This window comes from Amblyomma americanum, chromosome 7, assembly GCF_052857255.1.
Source record: "Amblyomma americanum isolate KBUSLIRL-KWMA chromosome 7, ASM5285725v1, whole genome shotgun sequence".
Lineage (NCBI taxonomy): Eukaryota > Metazoa > Arthropoda > Arachnida > Ixodida > Ixodidae > Amblyomma > Amblyomma americanum.
In genome coordinates this window covers 50,675,725-50,696,919 of record NC_135503.1, presented here as the reverse complement: position 1 = coordinate 50,696,919, position 21,195 = coordinate 50,675,725, and the positions used below count along the sequence as shown (strand labels likewise).

At 48.9% G+C, this 21,195-nt stretch overlaps 1 protein-coding gene across 1 annotated transcript in view; it reads left to right on the top strand.

The window, feature by feature from the left end:
• The window catches only part of LOC144099089 (aquaporin AQPAe.a-like), a 160,680-nt gene that overhangs the window by 107,406 nt on the left and 32,079 nt on the right, over positions 1-21,195 (top strand). Inside the window, exon 4 of the mRNA XM_077632173.1 lies at positions 19,793-19,910. Within this exon, the coding sequence (XP_077488299.1) occupies positions 19,793-19,910 (118 nt within the window). The remainder of the gene's footprint in view (positions 1-19,792; positions 19,911-21,195) is intronic.

The following is a 21,195-nucleotide window of genomic DNA, read 5'->3' as shown; positions in this document are numbered from 1 at the left end:
GTCACCACACGCACCCTGGGGCACCGCTGCGGCGGCGCCTCAACCTCTGAAGAGAGGAGAGCGGCTCGCCGCAAGAAACAGGCCTCCAAGTTCACGAAGGAGACGTTATTGACGCCGTCCTCCAGCGGGTACATACACACACTCAACAGTCACCCCGTCCGGGGCGCGCTCAGAGCAAGGCTCCGGTGCGCGCTCGGGGCAACAAGAGAAATGCGCGCCGCTAGCACGCCGCTGCAGGAGATTGTCCCCGCGGCAATGCTGTGATCTCTCTCGTGTCGGCCGATGGGCGTTTGCGAGAGAGAGTGGCAGTCAACGCAAGGTGCGCCTGTCAGAGGTCGTTGGACCCCTGGACAGGCTCGAGCCGCGGCGGATCGAGGACCCACGCTGGCGAGCTCGAGTATGAACTGGTCCGAACGGCAGAGGCCGGCCCGGACGAACAGTAACGTACGCACCTTACGCTGTCTCGGAGGGGTCTCTCTCCTCTGTGGGCCCCGCTCGGAAGGTCGCGCGACCACCCCAAACGGGTCCCGAATTCCCGCCAAAAGTCACCAATGCAAAGGCCCTTGGGAAGCCGGGGGCGGAGCTGCGGCCGAATGACAGCGATTAGCCACCAGCCGTCTCTCCGCCGCCCGAGGCGGGAGAAAGGGAAAGAGGGCGACGCGGGATGCCGCGCAGACGCCACGGCGGGAATCTAGCAGGCTTCCCACACCCGTCCAGCACGTTTTTCGGTGTATAAATAAGTTCTGGAAAGGAAATAAAGGTTGAACCTCAAAGCATAATAGTAGCAGTGTTCCATACGATGGGTGAATAACTGAATAAACATTTATTAAAACTGAGAGAAGAAAGAACATGAAGGAAGCTTTTCTATGTGAAGCCGCGGATCGTTTCCGGCATCTGAGGAGGCCTTAGATACAGCAGGCTGTAAATGCGCTCTCGGTGGAATTTACTCCATAGTATTTGCACAAGGGCAACAGTGCAGGGACGGCTGGAGAAGGAATAAATCTCTACGCATGGGGTGCTCGCTTAGGCATAGCAAATGCAAGCACCCAGGAAGGCGTATTTAGAAAACTTATCTGGAGAAGCCAGAAGGATAAAGTTTTTTAGCATGTGATTTATTGTCGCTGGTTTTAACTATACTACCTCTGTTATGTCTCTAATTTCGGCGCGTTTCATTTAAAGGCCTGAGCGAATTTCAACTATTCATAAAAGGCGAGGGTTAGTGCTGAGAAGAAGCACGCCCTGAAATGGTTGAAGAGCTCCTTATAAATATGAAATAAATAACGGACACGTATACATAGGCGCGCTGGAAAGTGTCTGCATTTGAACGACGAGCTGGTTTGCGTGTGCGGGATGGTTTTCAGCTCAAGTTAAGACTCGACGACTTTGGTTACGTCTTCTTAACGTACACGCGGCCTTTTTAAGACCCACGCACAACTTACTGCGACGAGTGAGCACAAAATAGTGGGTGGCAGGAAAGCCGCCCGCGTTCGCGACGAGCCGTATACACGTGTTGATTTTTTTTTTATTTTGATTTTGAATGTTTATTTTTCCAGCGAAATACAGTAACCCTCTACGTCGGTTCCGGTGCATTCTAAGTGCTGCAATGCGCAAAGAAGTGCTGCGTCATTCTAAGTATAACCAGCGCAACGTCTCTCAGCAGCAATTTATGAAATAGCGAAATGAAAGAGGTGTGCGTGCAGAAGTTTTTTTTTTTGTTATGAAAGCCCTAACCGGTAATTACAAGGTAGCGGGGGTGCGAAAAAACAAAGACAAAATAAAACTGCCATGACAAACTTCCCGTTGAAACATTTCCTGAGCATACCATCAGAAACAGGAAAAACATGCAATTTACGCTGCAAAACAACCTGCTCCTTCCAACTGTTAAAAAAAATTACGGCAAACAGATGTTGGCTTTCGCTGGCATATCTGTTTGGAATAGTCTTGGCTATGAAATAAAAACTTCAGCTTGTTTATCTAGCTTCAAACGACAGCTTAAGGAATTCTTTTTTTTTTCTAGCATACTCTAATATGCTCATTAATAAAGATTATTTGCGTATTTGTGATGCCATTTTGAACATAAACCGAAAAATTTTTTTCTATCTACAGTATGCATTGAGTTTCTTGGTCATTTGCATGAATTAATTATTTTTGTTGTCTTCTTTGCGCTGTTGGCTGTTTATTTATCTGTAGAATAATGAGCTTGAACTCTGTAACATATTTTTTTAACGTCCTCGAAATGTACTCTACTTTCTCACATATACCTTGTATAAGAGGTCCCCCCGTACTTCCACTCTGTAACCTCCTGCTTGGTATTATCGCTACGTGTATTTCAAACCAAGCCGTTTGATTTTATTTGACTATATTTTTTCACGCTTCGCTACTCAGCATGCTAAACTCAGCGAAAGCAACGCGCCTCGGAATATGCGTCATCCTGGTCCAGACGAAGGCCTGTAGTGGTATATAGTTTCTCAATATCACCTAGCGAGAAAGCTGGCGCCACCGTCTACGCGAGTTTCTTAAAGAGCACTTCATCCACCGCGGGAATGCCGGGAAGAACAGGTTTCTTATTTGACTCGGCTAGTGTCGGGCCGTAAACGTAGATTCTGCCCCTGAATCAGCACCTGCGCCACTGTACGCCGCAATGCTTTCCTGTGCGCGCAGATAAAATTATTTAAATAGCGCGCTGTTCCCCTCATTAAATTTACCATAAGTGTTGGACTGGTGTGGAAACTTTCACAACACTTCTACGAGGTTTTCCGCCAGAAGAGTCGTAGCGTTATGGCTGAATCCACATTTCATGCCAACAATAGCCAAGCCAAATACGAAACCTCGCCTTCCCGGCATTCCTGCGCATCTCCATGGTGGATTAATTGCAGTGCCGCCTACTTTCCTCCTAGGTAAGATTGAGAACCTCTATGGGTAATGGCTCTGCCTCATCGCTTCTCATCTGTGCCGAGGGGCTCGTGACAGCTTCGCTATCATCTAGTTAAACTTACATTGGTTTTCGGAGCCATATATAAGAGGGATGAATTTGGAAGCATGTAGAGCGGGTTGCGAAGCGAATACAAGGCAACGTGAGGCTTTATCACGGGAGGCTGCTTGTAACAGCTTTCTCTGTAATAGAAAGAAGAAAATTTCGGTAAGCGCCAAGATTTTCTGCCGTCCGTCGAGGCGAAATGACAGTGATGGCTGCACCACTTCCCTCAGCAGAGCAACGCTTCTCCTTGTTTTGTTCCTTCCTCGATATCTGGTTCTCCTTTACCCTGTTTCAATCTGAGGCCTCGAAACGTCATTACACATAAGCACGTATTCACTGGTCATATCTTCACGTGATCAGCTTATCAATAATAACAATTGTTTTTTTTTTGGGGGGGGGGGGGAGGAAATGGGGAGGAAAGGAGGGAGTGAAAGAGGAAAGGAAGAAGAGGTGCCGAAGTGGAAGGCTCCGGAATAATTTCGACCACCTGGGGATCTTTAACGTCCACTGACATCGCACAGCACACGGGCGCCTTAGCGTTACGCCTCCATAAAAACGCAGCCGCCGCGGTCGGGTTCGAACCCGGGAACTCCGGACCAGTAGTCGAGCGCCCTAACCACTGAGCCACCGCGGTGGGTTGATCAGCTGATCAACGAACCAGCTTTCGGCTGCGACGTTCGACTACGACCACCTACGAGTCTGGGTACGTGCAAGCATTGTCATACGACGTACAGGTACGATCGTGTGACTGCCTGGAATGCTCGTTCTAAAGGTCGTTCAGCGATTCTATGCTCACATCGCCTAGATGAAATATCTTTTAGGCTGCGATTATTATAGTTCCTCCAAAAACGTGTTTGCGAAACTTTTGAGCTGAAAGATAAAAACGCAGGAAAGCGACGTGCATTCGCTCTTCAGCCGTTTTCCCCGATACAAAAAAAAAATGGAGGGCCACTTAATTAAGCTCCGCCTTAAGGATATGACGCGATAACATTAATGAGTCCATGCCCTTATATGCGGAATCGGCCATTCTCAACGTTACATCCATAGATCGCTGGGAGTCCTCATACCACTCCTTGCGCAGTGGTGCAGCGGTTAAGCGATGCACCACTGCCCTGCGTTGGTGCTGCCGCCGGTGGCTCTTGTGCGACCCAAGTTGCTCTTCCCGAGCAACCTCTCGTGATCAACCATTAATTTAACTGACACCTGCCAGGGTGATTAGTGTGATCACAGTCCAGTGGGCTGGTTGTGATGACCCCGCAAGGTCACGTCACCCAAGTTGCTTACCCGTGGGTGTATGCCTGGGCCACCCTACGCCACCCTATTTATCTCTCAACAACACTGACGCTGTCGACACCCGATTTTCTGCGTAACGGAGCCTTTAACGCGATAGCGCGTAACGGACCACGGCAGGCTGTAATGAGCCTATCGGCCGCATTTATCATTCCGGTCGCGCCAAAGGTGTTGCACTTTGTTCTACTTTCTCCAGGGGCCGACGGCCTGCCAGCGAGATCCCTCGGTCGGACGACGGCGACACGTGTTCGCATCGTCGGGCCATCGCTGGCATTAGCCAAGGGTCGTTACGAAATCACCAGGAGGGGTGCTTCGCTGAACCCATACGGCGGGTCGTTTTCACCCTTCTTCTTTGCGGGTCGATAGTGCAGGCACACGGGCATTCGATGTCCGGCGCCGGCGGCCTTCACGGTGTACAGCTTACAAGGGCCCGCCTCGATTCCTCCGGGCTGCGTCACCCTTTCTTCCGTGCTGCACTCCTGGCCTTTCCTTTTAGTCCTGCACACCAGCTAACACGCAGGCCCGCAGTTGTTCGGCCGCGTGTCGAGGTTAACGATTGCCTCGCCGGACAGATAGCGGAGAAAAATAGGCTCTGTTTTCGTGTCGGACGGTCAGTGAGCTGTCGGCGTTGGCAGCGCAGCGGGCGCGAATGAATGGGTGCCAGCTCGAGAATGTATACTGCGTCGCACTTCAATAGACAGTTTTAGTTGGGGCGTACGCAGTAAGCTTGCGTACGCATCTCTTACTACGTTCCGTACGCTGTGAATAGTGTAAACACGGTACTTTTAGTTGGCCCTGCCGTAGCGTCCCTCACGCGTACGCGTAAACAGTAGCGCCATCTAGTGACAAGACGTCAAAGCACATCAGCGCTCGGTTGAAGAAAGTTTCATCCGTGATTACTGATAGCTAGGGTGAGTGCATTGCGAACCTTTTTTTTTTTTGTTCCAAGAAGAAAAACTACTATGCAAACAGAAGGAAATGCAAGAATTGACTAAAAGCTAGAAAACTGCATCGCCAGATGTCGTTGCTACGAGGAAAATACACCGTATTTAGTTAGGCCTAGGGGCTTGAATATCTCCAAATTATCTGAAAAACAGAGGCTAGTTATCGTTGTCGCTTATACCGGTACGTGTGGGCAAGATTAGGCGAAATAGAAGCGAACCGCTACCATTTGAGCGAGCTATTGCGTAAGAAAATCCAGCGGCGACGTGTATTTATTCCGAAGCGGGCGAGATGGTCGCCGCCATGTTCTTTACGCAGCGCGTAGCGTGCCACGTTGCGTACGCTACGCTATGCTTTATAGCGGGCGGGCATCCGCAACGCGCGGCTAGATACGTTGGGTTCTGCGCATGCGCATTTGTTACCCGCAGTGTCTTGCGTGCGCAAGCTCACTGCGTACGTCCAACTATTTATTTAGGACGCTAAATGTGCCGCACGGCATAAAAGGTGATGCCATTAATGAACGTTATTACGTTAATACACTGGCTTCAAGCACGCACAGATGTCGATAGCATCGCATCTGACATGTCATCTCGTTTAGCGGACGTACCGCAAACACCTCCTGCCTCTTTGCCACCAGATCCACTTCTGACACATTTAACATCTTCAGCCTCCCTCAGGCGGCGTACACGTGCTCTTATTCCCCCGTGTACCCACCCCCTTCCTCCCAACCTATCACGGATGGAGGAGGTCTCTCTGAGGCGGCTGCCTGTCGGAGTTGCCGTTACGCCTGCAGTTCGCCACAGTGGCAAAGTGAGAGATTCCTGCGCCAGAAAAATGCCCTCACTGCGACACACCTGCTTCTAACACCACTGTTCACCACCTATTGTGGACTTGCCCAGGAACTTCGCTGGTGCGCGCTCGCGTTCTGCAAGAGGCAGGCCTGTCCTCAAACAATGCCTCCCGATTTCAACTTGTGGATGACGAAAAACATTTATGCCCGAGGATTATGTGACTTTTTACACCTTACAGGACTCCATGCCTTTTTGTACGTCCAACTAAAGGTGTCTAATGTGGCAGCCGCAGCTGAAGACACCACGTGGCTGGGCGAGTCGGTCTCTCACTGTTAGCAAATATATGACTGTTGGCTCCCTTCCTAAGTTTGTATATATATATATATATATGAGTGTGTGTGTGTGTGTGTGTGTGTGTGTGTGTGTGTGTGTGTGTGTGTGTGTGTGTGTGTGTGTGTGTGTGTGTGTGTGTGTGTGTGTGTGTGTGTGTGTGTGTGTGTGTGTGTGTGTGTGTGTGTGTGTGTGTGTGTGTGTGTGTGTGTGTGTGTGTGTGTGTGTGTGTGTGTGTGTGTCAAAAGTAAAGACATGGCCACGCAGAGTACGGGACAAGCGCAGACTCGCGATTGATTTCGTTTCAGAATAAGCAATAGAGACTTTAAGAATAGTGACACTATAGTGCGCATGCGCAGGACAATAAACAGGGGGGTGTTACTGTCTTGCGCACTGGTGGCCCGTTAATCTTCTATGCCCCTAACCGTAATCCTATTCTAAATGTTTCTATTATTGATACCCTCAGGTCTCATTGCACGCCAACAACTGATGGCTCACGCGATGCACAAAAGCCTCCTCTCGTTTCTGTACAAGATAATAAACGGCTCGCTTATGAAATGGTTTTCTGTTTGTTTTTTTCTCTCACAAAAAAATACCTCAGCAAGTTCGCGTGCCCTTTTTGTCATGGCTTCTCCTCAGAATTTTTGTTTCAGTTAAGGAATGGCTGGCATGGCACGTTACACGCAGCCCCCGAGACATGCGCAGCAGTGCAAGGACACGGTCCATGGTACACTGTCATTTCCGTATCTTTACTCGCGCAGTTTCTACATAATGATGCGTGCAGCAGGCGTTACCATATTAGGAGCCGAGTTTTTCGAAGCTGTTCGCGCATTCGACCGGTCTGTGATTGGCTCTAAATCTCGGCCAGGGCTAGTTGGTTCATTACGGAATTTACCGGATGTATGTAAGACAGCCAACTGAATGATTACAAGTGTCCTGCTAAGGAAATCGTCGTGTATTGCGTGTGCCTTTCTTGTCCTCGTTTAATTACCCCCCTGTAGTAGCGCGTCTTTGTCTTTTGGGAGAGCTTTGGAGATTTATCAGCCGATCAGCTGCTGCCGCCGCGGTGGCTCAGTGGTTAGGGCGCTCGGCTACTGAGCCTGAGTACCCGGATTCGAACCCGACCGCGGAGGCGGCGTTTCGATGCAGGCTAAGCGCAAAAACCGCCCGTTTTGCTGTGCGATGTCAGTGCGCGTTAAAGATCCCCAGGTGTCGAAATTATTCCGGAGCCCTCCACTACGGCACCCCTTTCTTCCTTTCTTCTTTCGCTCCCTCCTTTATCCCTTCCTTTACGGCGCGGTTGAGTTGTCCTCCGAGATATGTGAGGTAGTAACTGCGTTATTTCCTTTCTCAAAACCAATTTTCATTTTTTTTAGCTGTTTGCGCGAGCTAAAGCGTCTACAATGCTAGGCTGTTTTCAGGAAAGAAAGGTATCGCTAATGTAGCAGAAAAGTTAATGCAGTTAAATAAGTCGCACATGCAGCTAACTTTATTGCACTGAACTCTTCATTCTGTATCTGAAACACCGTAACTGCAACGCATGGCCGCAAGTAAGCTATTTAACCTTCCGAACCAAAGCATTAGTATTTTAGAATTAACAGCTTAATATTAGCGCATTAGTATAAACAGCTGGTGGAATATACGTTATAGCCATTATAAGTACGTACTTCAGCGTAGCTTGCTAGCAGAGAAAACATAAAATACGATACTAAGCGATGCGTCGTCGATACTCGTCTGTCGACCGATACCGCCGCCGGCCGTAGCAAAGATTACTTTATCTACCCAGCAGAGAGAGTCATTCACGAGCGTGCCGTAACGCTTTGTCTGCGCCTTCTTAGTAAGGAACACCACCGTGCTCAAACAGACGCAGTGGCTGCTTGTTCTACTACTTACACGCCTCCAACGTCTTGTAGGCCTAAGGAGCTTTCATTCACGTCGCTGGGCAAGTAATGTGGAAAGCGGTGTTCTGCTGTGAGGGATAAAAAAAAAATAGGCACCTGTTCTATTTACTGTTTTCTGTCGCCTTTGTGATCACCGTGTTATACTTGTTCGCCGTTCTCAGGTTGGGGCCTGAAGACAGTAGTATCACTGCGAAGGATAGGGCCATGCAATGAGAATGAGCTTGTTCCGCACGTCTGTGTTCCTTTGTCCACACCTACGCTTGTCTTAAGGCGCAGTTGTTCCGTCTTCGGGCCACTTGTCACGTTGTCACATGGATGCTATTGGTGGATTGTATGGGCGGGCTAAACCACTGTTCCAACACCAGTGATGACCTATAGTTCCTGTGCGTTTTGTTTATTGGATCTTTGCTTCAAGGGAGCCTACTACGGGGCAAGATCCCTGTGCTTAGGCTTACTGTGAAGATGACCGATTTGCAGACGAGAAAAGTAAAGTTTAGTGGCAAAACTTCGGGATTTTCTTTGTTTTTCCTTGTGCACGACTCGTTTGCCTTGCACACACACACCTGTTTAGCCGTCTCCTGGTCTCAAAACAATTTTTGTTTATTATTTAGTGAAAGCTTTTATTATTAATTGTTGATTCACATCGTACCGTGGTCAGGTCAAAAGTAGTAAAAAAGAAAGAAAAAGTAGTTAGTTTGTTCAGCCTCCTCTGAAGCGAAGGAGTGTAATGACAGCTGTAATCGTGACCCCTTAGAACGTGCCATTTGTGGCCATGACATTGAGGTGAACTTGATAATCGCAAGCGCAGTTTTGTCTGAGGAGTTCGTTATCACTATCGCTTCTAGCATGAAAGCAAGTAGCGGAGCTTTATTGCAGCCAAAAAAGCGTGCACTGCCGCTAAACATTTAGTGCACAGCTACAATATACGATATACGGTATATATGCGATATATTGTATGTATATATATATACAATGTACCACATATATACCGCATACGTAGATCTATTTTAAAAAAAAAATGTGCAGCACTACCCGCATAATTACCGTACTTTTAAAGGGGGAACGGTTTTTTTTCTATCTCAAATTCCCGGGTCTACTCGCGAAAGCAGTTTCGTACGGCTGCCTTATTCCAGGCTGCGAAATGAAGGCTCTATTGATTTCCACGTGTAAGGATTTCCCATTACTTGCCCCCCTCTGCTGCTTATCGTCTTTCTCAAGCGGCTCCGCTATTGCCTGGCTCAACGCGAGTGCCCTGCCGAGCATCGGCGGGGCCCCCCTTATGGGAAGCACTCCGGAGCCGTCCGCACCCATCGGAGCATCGATTTTTCACGGCAGAATGTGTTCCGTAATTGAGTTTTTCCAACGGCATCGTTCTCGCCCAAGACCGAAAACACAACGCTTCAACGCGTAGAGACTTAATGCCTTTATACGTTCGAACCAGCGTAACCTCTGCCCCCTTTTTTGTTCATTTTTTTTTAATGCAGCGCTTGACCCACGCTAGCGGTCGGTTATATTTCCTTTCCTGAAATTGCATGTTCTTTCTAGTGCATTGTTTAATTCGGTGTGTTAAGTACTTGCTTAACTATCAGTAGCTCTGACTTTTCGGCGAGAAGTCTATGCGCGTTCAGGACATGCGTGTACAGTCGCGGCCAAAATAATGTGGAACCCACTTCGGCTGTTTAACTCTTCTCACGCGTTCCGTACAGTAGATTCGGAAAGTTCTTTTGTTTACGCGCGAGCGCACCAGCGACATTTGTCAGCATGTGAATCAAGTGCCACAATTTTCGCTAGCGCCGCGATGGCGTAGAGCATTCTCCACGCGTGCAAGAGGGTTGAGGTTCGAATCCAGGTGCCGCGCAATTCTCCACCGGATAAAAAACAAAATAAAAAAGCCCTCGCGTCGATGGAGCTGCATAACCAGACCTTGGCTGCGGCCTGGTCTCGGTAACCACAACCGACAATGCATTCCTCACCAGAACAAGATTTGGCCACCCTGGCGTAGTAATTGGCCACAAGCTCCAATACGAATGCATCAATTATTTTTTATTTATCATACTGTTAGTCCCACTGGGACTGTTACAGGAGTGTATTTATAAGCAAGATACAAATTAACAGACAGTGACACAAGGGTCAGCAATAAGGTTTAAACAAACAAGATATTAAAGCATCAATAAATGGTCACATCGAGTGCGGCATAGTTGACGGAAGATGGTTCGCAATTCTGGTCTTCAAAGCATGCGTTCAAACACATCCAAAACAGTACAGGCAGTCGGCCCAACATTGGAATCCGTATTAGCAAAGGCCGGCCTTACCAAGGAGCAGGATGGAGCCACCCTGTTACATTCCTTCATACAGTAATAAACTAGGTACACAACGAGCGGGCAACAACACAAAACCAATAAAGACTGAACATAATAATCAGGTCTGGCTTGTTGGTAGGACCGACGAGGCTGCGAGCTCAGCGAACTTTTCAAATGAAGCCTGCCCTCAGCCCCCCAGTCCCCTCGGCCCTCAGTCCCCAGTGGCTGCGAAGCAACTGACCAAGGTAGCGGTCACACTTGAAGCAGGGGAGGGTGCTAAGAAAAGCGGGGATAGGGTGGCCGCAGCTCGCACAGTACAGGGCTAATTGGTGTAATTGGAGAAATATTGGTAGATACTTTTGTCCTGCAATGGCGTAGTCAGGAGGATGATGATGATGATGATTATGCAAGGGCGTGCTGCTTATTGTGATGGCCTCGACTGTACGTACAAACGCGCCCGTATTGTTTCGTTTTTAATTCTAAATGTTCGCGAAAATATACGCACAACATACTTTGCGTGCGTTTGTAGGTGTGCTTTTGTGCATGCGAGCGTGTGTGTTAACGAGCATAAGCAGACTCTGGGAACATGTTGAGCAAATTTTAATCTTGTTACTCTTTTTTTCTACAGTGATTGTCCTTAACCCTTTTCTTTCTGTCGACAGCAGCCACAACCTTTGTTCGGCTAAAACAGAAAAGGAAAACAAAAGGACTATATTTCTTTGCACGGTTCGCTAAGTAATTCCGCCTTATTAGGCTTATGAACACTCAGTCCTCGCTTACTCAACACTCACTTTGCGCTCTCCAACACTCATTTCACTTTTCCTTTACACTGTGCTCTGCTTGTTCGGCTGAAATAATGTCTTGAAGCAGGCCTTAGCCGCCCCTTGATCGTGCGAGGTAACCCACCTCAAATTGTTACACTACGCCGCTGGGCACGCGTCAGACAAGTTACGCTGCCCTACGCAGCGCCGTTCCGGTTAACAAAGGAAAGGAGAGTGAGCTAGCCTTCATTTCTTACAAAGCGCTAAACTCCGGTCCTCATATCCAACCCGTGACCAGAAGCCCAACTGTAGAGCGCCGTAACCACTGAGGCATGGCGGCGGGTTCCTGTAAAGCTGAATAGCTGTGTTCACGCGGGACCGGTGGAGTGGTTGTTCCAGGTGCGTCGGACGTCTATCTTTACTTCATCCAGTATTCCTCCATGCGGGGTTCACCATCTTGCAGAAAAATAAAATACAAAGGAGGGCCACTTTCTTTACTACGCTTCCCAATACGAATGTCTTTTGCTGGTGACCAACCCACACAAGACAGCAAGCCGCACCTAACGACAGCCCAGTGCTCTTTGTGTGTCCTCAGGGCGCGGTTTCGAAGGGAGATAACGATGTCCAGCAGATGGCACTGGCAACTAGAGAGGGGCTTTGTGAAGATTTTGCGCTTTGTGCGCTGTGCGTTTTAAGGTCAGGACTCTTACTGAAAACTACTAACCGGCTGGTTTGCCATTCTTGCTTATAATATCCTACCCTGAAAATATCTTCTGAAACTGGCGTTTGTTTGCTGCAATGATTCGGCCATCTTTGTTTATTTATTTCTTATGTTCTGCTCTTTCGTGGGTTTTTGGACAACCATGTCTCATTTAGAAAACGTACAACATGAAATAGGAGGTCGCAGAAAGGGAGCAACAGGGCATGCGCTGACTCGCAGCTGAATTGCATTTGTACAAAAACAGATGGCATATATTCGCCAACGAGCATATAGCTTACAATCTCACCACACATAGCCCGGTTGTCTGCACTGCTGTAGTGCGTCTTTTATTGTTCCCTCTTCCCGCTGTCGTCCCACTTACTCCCCCCCCCCCCTCCCTATTTCATTTCTCTCTCTCTATCTCTATGTATTCTTTCCACAGTTCCCAGTTTTCTGCTGGGTATTCACTGCCTGAAGGATCAAACTGTGCAGCTATTGTTTGCCTGTTCCTGCTCTTTCACATCTTTCTTGGCAAGCGGTCTCCACCTTTCGACTACCCGCTATGGAACAAAGCCAGCTTGCGGAAAACACTCAGGCGAGAATTAAGACGGCTGCAACTTGGGCTTGCGCAATCATTTTCAAGAGTAAAAGGGGGCGAAAAGCAATTTAAAATAGACTGAAAACGTAGCTATTGTTTGAAGCAATACAATTAGCAGTTATACTCGTCATTTTGCTCATTCATTAAAATCCAAGCTTTCCGAGCAGTGCAGCGTTAGAAGCTTTAGCTTGGCGCGCACCGCAACTGCTAGGCGCAACTGGCCCGTCGGAGCCGTCTGCGCATGCGCTTTGGCAGTGTGCGGTAACGGCGGACGGTAGCGCTATGCTAAGCTTTTACACTTTCAAATTTTACTCACCGCGTTTGCTCAGCGGCTATGGTTTACCGATACTGAGTGCGAGGTCGTGGGTTTGGTCCCGGTAGCGGAGGTAGCGTTTAGATGGAGGTGAAATGCGAAAAGACCCGTCTGCTGCGGCTTTGTTCGGTGAGCGTTGAAAGGACCCAAGTGGTCAAAAATTAATATGAAGAGTTTCTGTACCATGTGGTCCCTCGAGCGGGAAGTGTTCTTTCATCCGCGTAAAAATCAAATTTGATAAACAATCCAATGTTTAAAGGAACCCTCCCCCGCGTTCGAACCCGACCGCGGCGGCTGCGTTTTTATGGAGGAAAAACGCTAAGGCGCCCGTGTGCTGTGCGATGTCAGTGCACGTTAAAGATCCCCAGGTGGTCGAAATTATTCCGGAGCCCTCCACTACGGCATCTCCTTCTTCTTTTCTTCTTTCACTCCCTCTCTTATCCCTTCCCTAACGGCGCGGTTCAGGTGTCCAGCGATATATGAGACAGATACTGCGCCATTTCCTTTCCCCAAAAACCAATTATTATTATTATTATTATTATTATTATTATTATTATTATTATTATTATTATTATTATTATTATTATTATTATTCTCCAAGGTTGAAGGAGGAAAAAATGCGTCCCCGGGCCACAACTCTTTTTTTTTTTAAGAACTACGAAGTTCCTGTGGAAACTGCATAGCTTTCCTTTGTAGCCGCAAGGCTGCACCTGAGTGGATTCTAATGAGTAATTACTCCGTTATTACAAATGTACTCCACCTTGGGTGATTCCGCTGCGCATTGGACCAACACCGTTCATTCTCCGAATTGTTCAATTCGCTCTCTTACTTCCGTATGCTAGCCGTCCCGGTTAGTTCCGGTGAGGCAGTGGTCCCGGGTTCGCACCCTAGAAGAGGACCAAATTTTGCATAGCTCTCCTTTGTAGCCGTGTAACTGCACTTGAGTGGATGATAATTACTCTCTTATTACAAAATTTTTTTCACGCCTCTGAGTATGACCGACTGCGACTTGCCTGCCTTGCGCGTGAACGTCTGTTCTATCGTTGCCTTGCTTTGACTTTTATCTCATCAGCTTTCTCTTTTTACGGTTTATGGGTTTCGCGTTGTAGTTGACTCAACCAGTAACTAACCTCTGGCTTCAAAGTGGATGCACGCCGAGTTACGACGACCGGAAAACTTCACCCCCGGTGTGCATCTACGCTAAGTGCTCAAACTCGTAATTTTCCGGCTACAGTTTGTGCTTCGAGCCGAACCGTCTGCACCAGGCACACCATGACCAAGGTACACGTAAAACTGTATAGTCGACCCGCCAGGCCACTTTCACGCGCCTGTTCTGCAGTAATTACCGCCCTCCCCACCCCCCCCCCCCCCCCCCGCACGCACACACACGCACACACTTCGCGATGCAGACAGCCACGGCTGCTCCGAGGTGGAAAGTTCTACCGTCGCTGAAAGTTGCGTGGGTTGAAATCGCGACGGCATGCGTGGCTGGCAGGGGGGAGACAGGGGATTTAGAGGGCGTTGGTTTAGGGACGAAGTGAGGGAAATAGGGAGGGGAGGAGTTTAAAAGAGGTAGCGGGTGGGTGGCGGATTGTCGCGGGTGGTTAGAGAAAGGAACGCTACGACGAGCACGTGCGAGTTGCAAGTTTGAAAAATTTGCATCGCGCTCCACCGCTGCCGCCTCTTCGCCCCCACTTGTGTACGAAAAATGCAGAAAAAAAAATTCGGAGCGTAGTTTGATGGCTTAGCTCGGGAAGCTCCGTTCCTCGCTTCCCACTTGAGCGGTGCTAATGTCTCGCTTAATAAGCGAGCCGCCCCTCTCCTTTCCTCTCCACTTAATTGCGCCTTAAATAGGCGGCGGCGCGAGCACTGGAACGACACGCCCCGAGCGCTGGGCGCGTCGCTCCAGCTTTGGAGAAAAGGCCTCCCTAAACGGGAACCCGGGTCGAGAATCGCTTCAGCTACTGTGGGTGCCTCGTGGACTCGGTGATGTTTTTTTGTGTCTTTTTTTCTTTTGTGGGGCCTTATTTCACACAGTGTTTTCCTGCGTCTAAAGTGCAATTTAAACGACGGGACATCTGCGCAGCTTACCAAGTGCGCGGCGTCATCCGGGAACGCTGCAAGAGAATGGGCCTCCGGAGGGTTCGTGTCTTCACCGCCAGCGGCGCCCTGCTAATGCTTGAACCGGTAGAATGAGTCAGCATTGATTGCTCTCCAGCATCGGCGTTGGTTGCCTTTCTGCAGGTGGTGGGTGCAAAAAAAAATTAAAAGCGGCCCAATGAGGAGACGCAGTATTCTGCGTACTTTCCAGGTGTAGCAGTAACAGCGAAAAAAGAAGCAACAAAATGGCGTCTTGAGTTCCCTTCTAGTACCAGGTGGTAGCTTCGAGGTCACGGTAATCATGCTACGTCTGTGCGCATAGCCACTGCGGTTTGGAATATTTATAATTGCAGTCAAACGGTTATCCCTTGGTGGCATCAGTATTACTGGATAGGTGACATTAGCGCCTTGCTGACACCTCTACGAACTACGAGACTTTTGCTTGTGTCGCCGTGCTGTTGGCTGCCCGCATAACGGGGGTTACAGTAGACAGCTGCGGCTCTCGCGCGCCAGCCTTTCGCGGTGTTTTTATCTTAGAAACTAAAACAGCTTGGCTGACGGATGTCGAAAGTGAGTCAGTGACCATTTGGCTCAGTGACCATTTGGTGTAGAATCGCACAAAACGGCCTCAGTACAGTGAAAAAATTGATTTGTGGAGGCACTGAGGCACCCGAGTAGCGTGCTTTTTGCTACACTTCTCCCTGCGCTACATTTTCAATCAGAAGGCGCGTCGAACTGCTTTCACACCTTTCTTCGAAACGCAGCGCACCGCACAATGTGTCGCGTAGGAAAGCAGAGCGTAACTCATGTGAAGGGGTGGTGGTGGTGAAAACATTTATTAGGAAGGGACAGGAGGTAAGTTTGGATCACCCCGTAAGGAACCGATCCTTACAAGCACTAGGTGGAGGTCCCTAGTTTGAGACCCCAGTGGCAATGGCCGCTGCCCGGTCGCGCCCAACTAAGACTTGTTGGGCCTGTAAGTCGTGGCAGCCGGCCAGGGTCATCTCCCAGTCCTCCCTGGTTGAGTTGGGGATGGAGGGAATAGCAGGGTACGAGGGGCAGGCCCACACCATGTGATAGGTGTCAGAAGACACCACTCCACAGTGCGGGCAGCTGTCGTTAAAGGAGGGGTCACAATGTTTTGTGCTGCCGGGCACAGAAATACATTGGTGAGAAGGCGGAGAAGGAGCCGCTCATCCGCCTTCTTGAGGCCTTTGCATGGGCGAGGGTAAAGGCGATGTCTATCTTGATAGTAGGTTGTAACATCTTTGAAGGTATAGACCAGATTAAAATCGGGTCCCTGATCGTCACCACATGGGAGGGCTGCAGCGCGCGCTGTCCGAGCTGCCGCAGTGGTTCCGACAGTGCCTTTTAATGAAGGACGCGCCATCATTTGCAATATGACAGACGCTGAGTAAGTGCCACATGTTTTGTGTGCTTCCACCCCAGAGGAAACAAAAACGTGCCGCTAACGGTCTGACAGGACAGGGTCAGTAAGCGCGAATTGTTGGACAAATCCGAATCTGCTCTTCTCATTCTTCTTCTTCTTTGATTTGATCTGATTTGAGGGTGTTTAACGTCCCAAAGCGACTCAGGCTATGAGAGACGCCGCAGTGAAGGGCTCTGGAAATTTCGACCACCTGGGGTTCTTTAACGTGCACTGACATCGTACAGCGCACGGGCCTCTAGAATTTCGCCTCAATCGAAATTCGACCGCCGCGGCCGGTATCGAACCCGCGCCTTTCGGGCCAGCAGCCGAGCGCCATGACCACCCAGCCACCGCGGCGGCCCTTATTATTATTATTATTATTATTATTATTATTATTATTATTATTATTATTATTATTATTATTATTATTATTATTATTATTATTATTATTATTGCTGTTGTTGTTGTTGTTGTTGTTGTTGTTGTTGTTGTTGTTGTTGTTGTTGTTGTTGATGATGATGATGATGATGATGATCGATCGCCTCTAATGTTTCACTGTCAGCTAGGAGGCGCACCGAAGTGTGGGGTTACCGCAGGGGCTGTAAACAAATTTCAGCCTCTGGAGTCGCGCACGAAAAATGAGATACACTAGTTCTCATCTGTCTGGGTTTTTCTGCGAATACTCAAACTTGTTACATCAGAAAGTAGTGTTGCTTCCTCCTCGCTGCAGCATCAGAATTGCCTTGCTTGGGGGTTCGCGTTTTTTGTATGCACGTACAAACGTAACGACCGTTCGGCGCATTTCTGCCGTTTCTGCGCCGCGCCTTTTCCTGAAAGCGTCGAGTATACGAGAGAGTCAGAAATCAAGCCATGGGGTTGTAGTGGCCGACGATGACCCAGGAAACAAAACTGGAAGCTTATCTCGGACTGGCCCCGACGGTCGTAAGAGCTGTTCTCAAGCCCTTCCGAATTACCACCGTGCGCGAGTGGCTGCCTGCGAATGCACTGCCAGGCGTCCGCGTAGTGACGGCACCGAGTGCACCGGCGCAGTCACCACGGGGACGAGACAGAGAGTGAGTCCCCGTCGGGAGGGGGGGGGGGGGGGTCCTTTGTTTCCGCTCTTTTCCCATATCCTGCTTCCTCCGCTTCCTTTCTTTCCCCTCGCTCCTTCCCCATTTCCTGTCGCCGGGCGGCTTTTGTCCCAACCGAACTCGGCATGACGCGTTTTGAGAGCGGACTCCGGTTAAAACAATGTCCCTCTGTGCGCTGCCCGTGGCTCGCTTCCTGCACCCCCTTCGCATGCTCGGTGAAAATGCAGTGCCCTTAATTCTCAAGTTTATTACTTCTGTTGGACTGCTTTGTCTCGTTTTCTGAAACGAGCGCTCCTATGCGTGCGAGTGTGAACGGCCAAAGCTCGCTTCGTAGAACGTCGCGTTCACCAATCTATTTATTTATATATTTGCGCATTCACTTTGTTTTTGTTTGTATATTTGTTTGTTCCAAAGCTGCATTGTGGTCTACGAGACACGCCGTAGCAGGATTCATTCCGTACGATTTGTTTTGACCATCTGTGGTTCTTGAACATGCACTGAAACCTCGGTGCAACAGATGTTAAAAATTCCCCATGTTGGAAAAATCCGTCTGTCCGTGTGAAGCCTCGGTTGGCAAGTGTAAAAGTGGAGACAGAGAGAGAGAGAAATCTCCCCTCCCATCTCAGGAGAGGCAAGTGGAAGAGAGTGAAAGAGAGAATACGAAGAGAGCGGGAAGTGACGGGTGGAGGGTGGGAAGAAGTGGAGAGGGGGTATGGCGCATCACGCCGTGACTGCTGGATTGGATCGGGAGAGTGAAGTTGTCGTGCCACACGCTGATTGACTGACTGGATCAGGCCACCCGCTCGTACAGTCTGAATCCGTCAGCGGCAGCGGCTCCGCCGTCAGGGGGAAACACTAATGCTAACGCATAACTCTGCCGCATCAGTCGTATTGATAATCGTCTATAATTGTTTGCTTTCCGTCTCTATTTAAAGGTGACGACATGGAAGGTGGTCGCAGCAACTGAGTTTCATCGCCACTAGGACACCGCGGCGGGTTCCAGCAGGGCTTTTACAAACAGGCTTGAATAGCTCTAACGCGATCAAACACGCTGACATATTGCATTCCTGTGCCAGTTTGCTGTTCTGTCGTTCTATTATAGCTTGGTATTAATTAGCACATCTCCATGTATAGGCACGTTCTGCGAGAATTTCCAAGCGGTATCTGTTAAATAAAAATAAACTAATTGCACGGCCTCTACTGCTTCACATGGTCAGCAACTACCCTCCCTGCCCTTTTAACATTGTCTCTCTGTCTCTTTCACCCCAGCGGTGGCCATATGGTTGAGCATCCGCCTCGCTTGCGGGAGGTGCGGGGTTCGAATCCCTTTTCACCGGGTACCCACCGGTGATACAATGGGTACAAGCTTTCCCCTGGTCTGGTGCTCGGCTTATTTAGGGAGAAATGCTAGGAAAATGGGTCTTTGACCCCACCTTGAGTAATCAAAAATACCTTGTGCCATGGCGCTCTTTGGCCATAGACACCCTTGCGCCATAAAAATTCGTAATCATTATCTGTCTCTTGCCATTGTCGAACAAATTTGTGCACTTAACCCGGTGTCGTCCTGTGTATAGTGGTTGACACACACTGGTAATGCCACGTGCTGCTTTTGCCAATAGTAGCCAGGAAACCGGGTTCATTTCTCAGATGCCTTTATGGCACCCTTAAGGACCAAAAGCTTTCGAAAAGTGAGAACAAGGGTTCTCTTTACCTTACACGGATTCAGAGAGTAAGGGGTGCCATAAGTGCTTCGCTACGCAGCTAAGAAACAAGCCTCTTTGCTTGGTTACTTTCGGCAAGGCGGGTATACAATTTGCCTACTTTGCAATAACGAATGGCATCCTCACACTGTTGCTGAAATTGCATTTACCAACACATTTCTCAAAGCACCGCTGCAATATAAGCTACAACAGGCACGGGATCACGATTAGTTGCTGCGAAAACCAACCGTCGCGGCGAAGCAACTTCGAATTTTGATAACACACGACTGAATCAGCAGATCGCGAAACATATTTTGTATTTGCTGCTGGTTTTCTAAATGCACGAGAGTGTGTGTGTGCAGTTTTGTTGTTTAGGGCACTCCGAAATTAGGGTAATTTGCTAGTTACAAAGTACGCTAGAGCTCAAGACCACGCATCGTACACTACATCTCGTGTATGCACAGCCTGCGCGTGGTATATGATGCTTATGTGGCCTCACAGTTGTCGATATGCAGTTCGATCTGAGCGCTGGCGTTCGCTCTAACGGCATCCTTCCTCGTTCTCGGCAGGTGTACTGGTTCGGACCCGTGTCCGGAGGCCTGCTGGCCGGTCTCATCTACGAGTACATCTTCGACACCAAGAAGCAGGTGCGGGCGTTCAGGAAAACGCTCGAGGACGCCGACAAAGGTTTGTGCCTGTGGCGCTTCTTCGCGAAGCTCGCGCCTACAAAACTGTGGTTCGTCGCCATCCTACAGTAACGGACGACCTAACCTGAAACGATGGAACGACTAAAAATTGCCCGTGACTCCGTGCTGCCACCAGAACACGAACCAACAACGAGGTAGCGAGGCGCTTGTTTGCACTGTCGTTCCGGTGTTTCTTTTGTTATTAGTTCGGGTTCTTGCAGCTGCACGGCGCCACCTGTAGTTTTGGTCGCCGCTTCATCGTTTCAGATTAGGTTCTCCATAATTGTGCCAGATAATAACGAACTGATCAAACCACAAATAACATTGATGACAGAGATGGAAGAATATGTTGTGCCGCAAGCATCCCCGCTAGAAAATGCGGCAGGAGTGAAAAATTCATCCTGGCGACTTGTTGTAAATAGCATTGCATTGGAGGTGTCACAGTTCATACCGATTGCTTTACATGAGTGATTATACTTCCGCGATACTACATCAATGCGGAGAAGCATTTTCTTGTGGCTTGGTTTATTTTGCTCACACCTTCAGCGGTGTGTTAGACGATTTGATGTGCACCTCGCAGTGTTGTACCGCGTACAATGCCGCATTCGAATTTTATTCCGCTTACTAAGGATGATTACTAGAAAATCCTTACTTCAGAGCCGCCGCAGTGGCTCAGTGGTTATGGTACTCGACTGCTGACACCTAAGACACGTGTTCGATCCCCGCCACGGATGTGGCATTTCGGTGGAGGCGGAATGTTAGAGGCCCGTGCACTGTGCGATGTCAGTGCATGTTAAAGAACCCAGGTGGTCAATTTTAGCCGGATACCCCCACTACGAAGTCTCTCATAGTCCGAGTCGCTTTGGGACGTTAAACCCCCATAAACCATTAACCTTACTTCTGTCAAAGCGTTGCACTAATGTTAGGCTTACAAAATTCTGCGCTGCCTTTTTGGACATGTACCTCACTTGAAACAAAGCTTCACGGCTACAAAAAGTAAAAATGTAGGCGAATCGTAAACTTGCAGTGTCAGAAAAAAAAATAAGTCGAACGCACTTTCCTTTCATAGGAAATCGTTACTGACACAAACCACGCAGACTGAGCCGTATGAAACACGCTTGCAAGGATTTCAAAGCTTGAGTTTAGTTTCTATTCTTTGTGCTTCTCCCACTCTCGACATTTCCTTCATTATTTTTTTGTTTCTTTTTCATCTATCCTCGTCATGGTCCAAGAAGCCTCAGACTGCATTAACAAGCGTGTTTGTTTCGAGGATACCGCTATTTTAA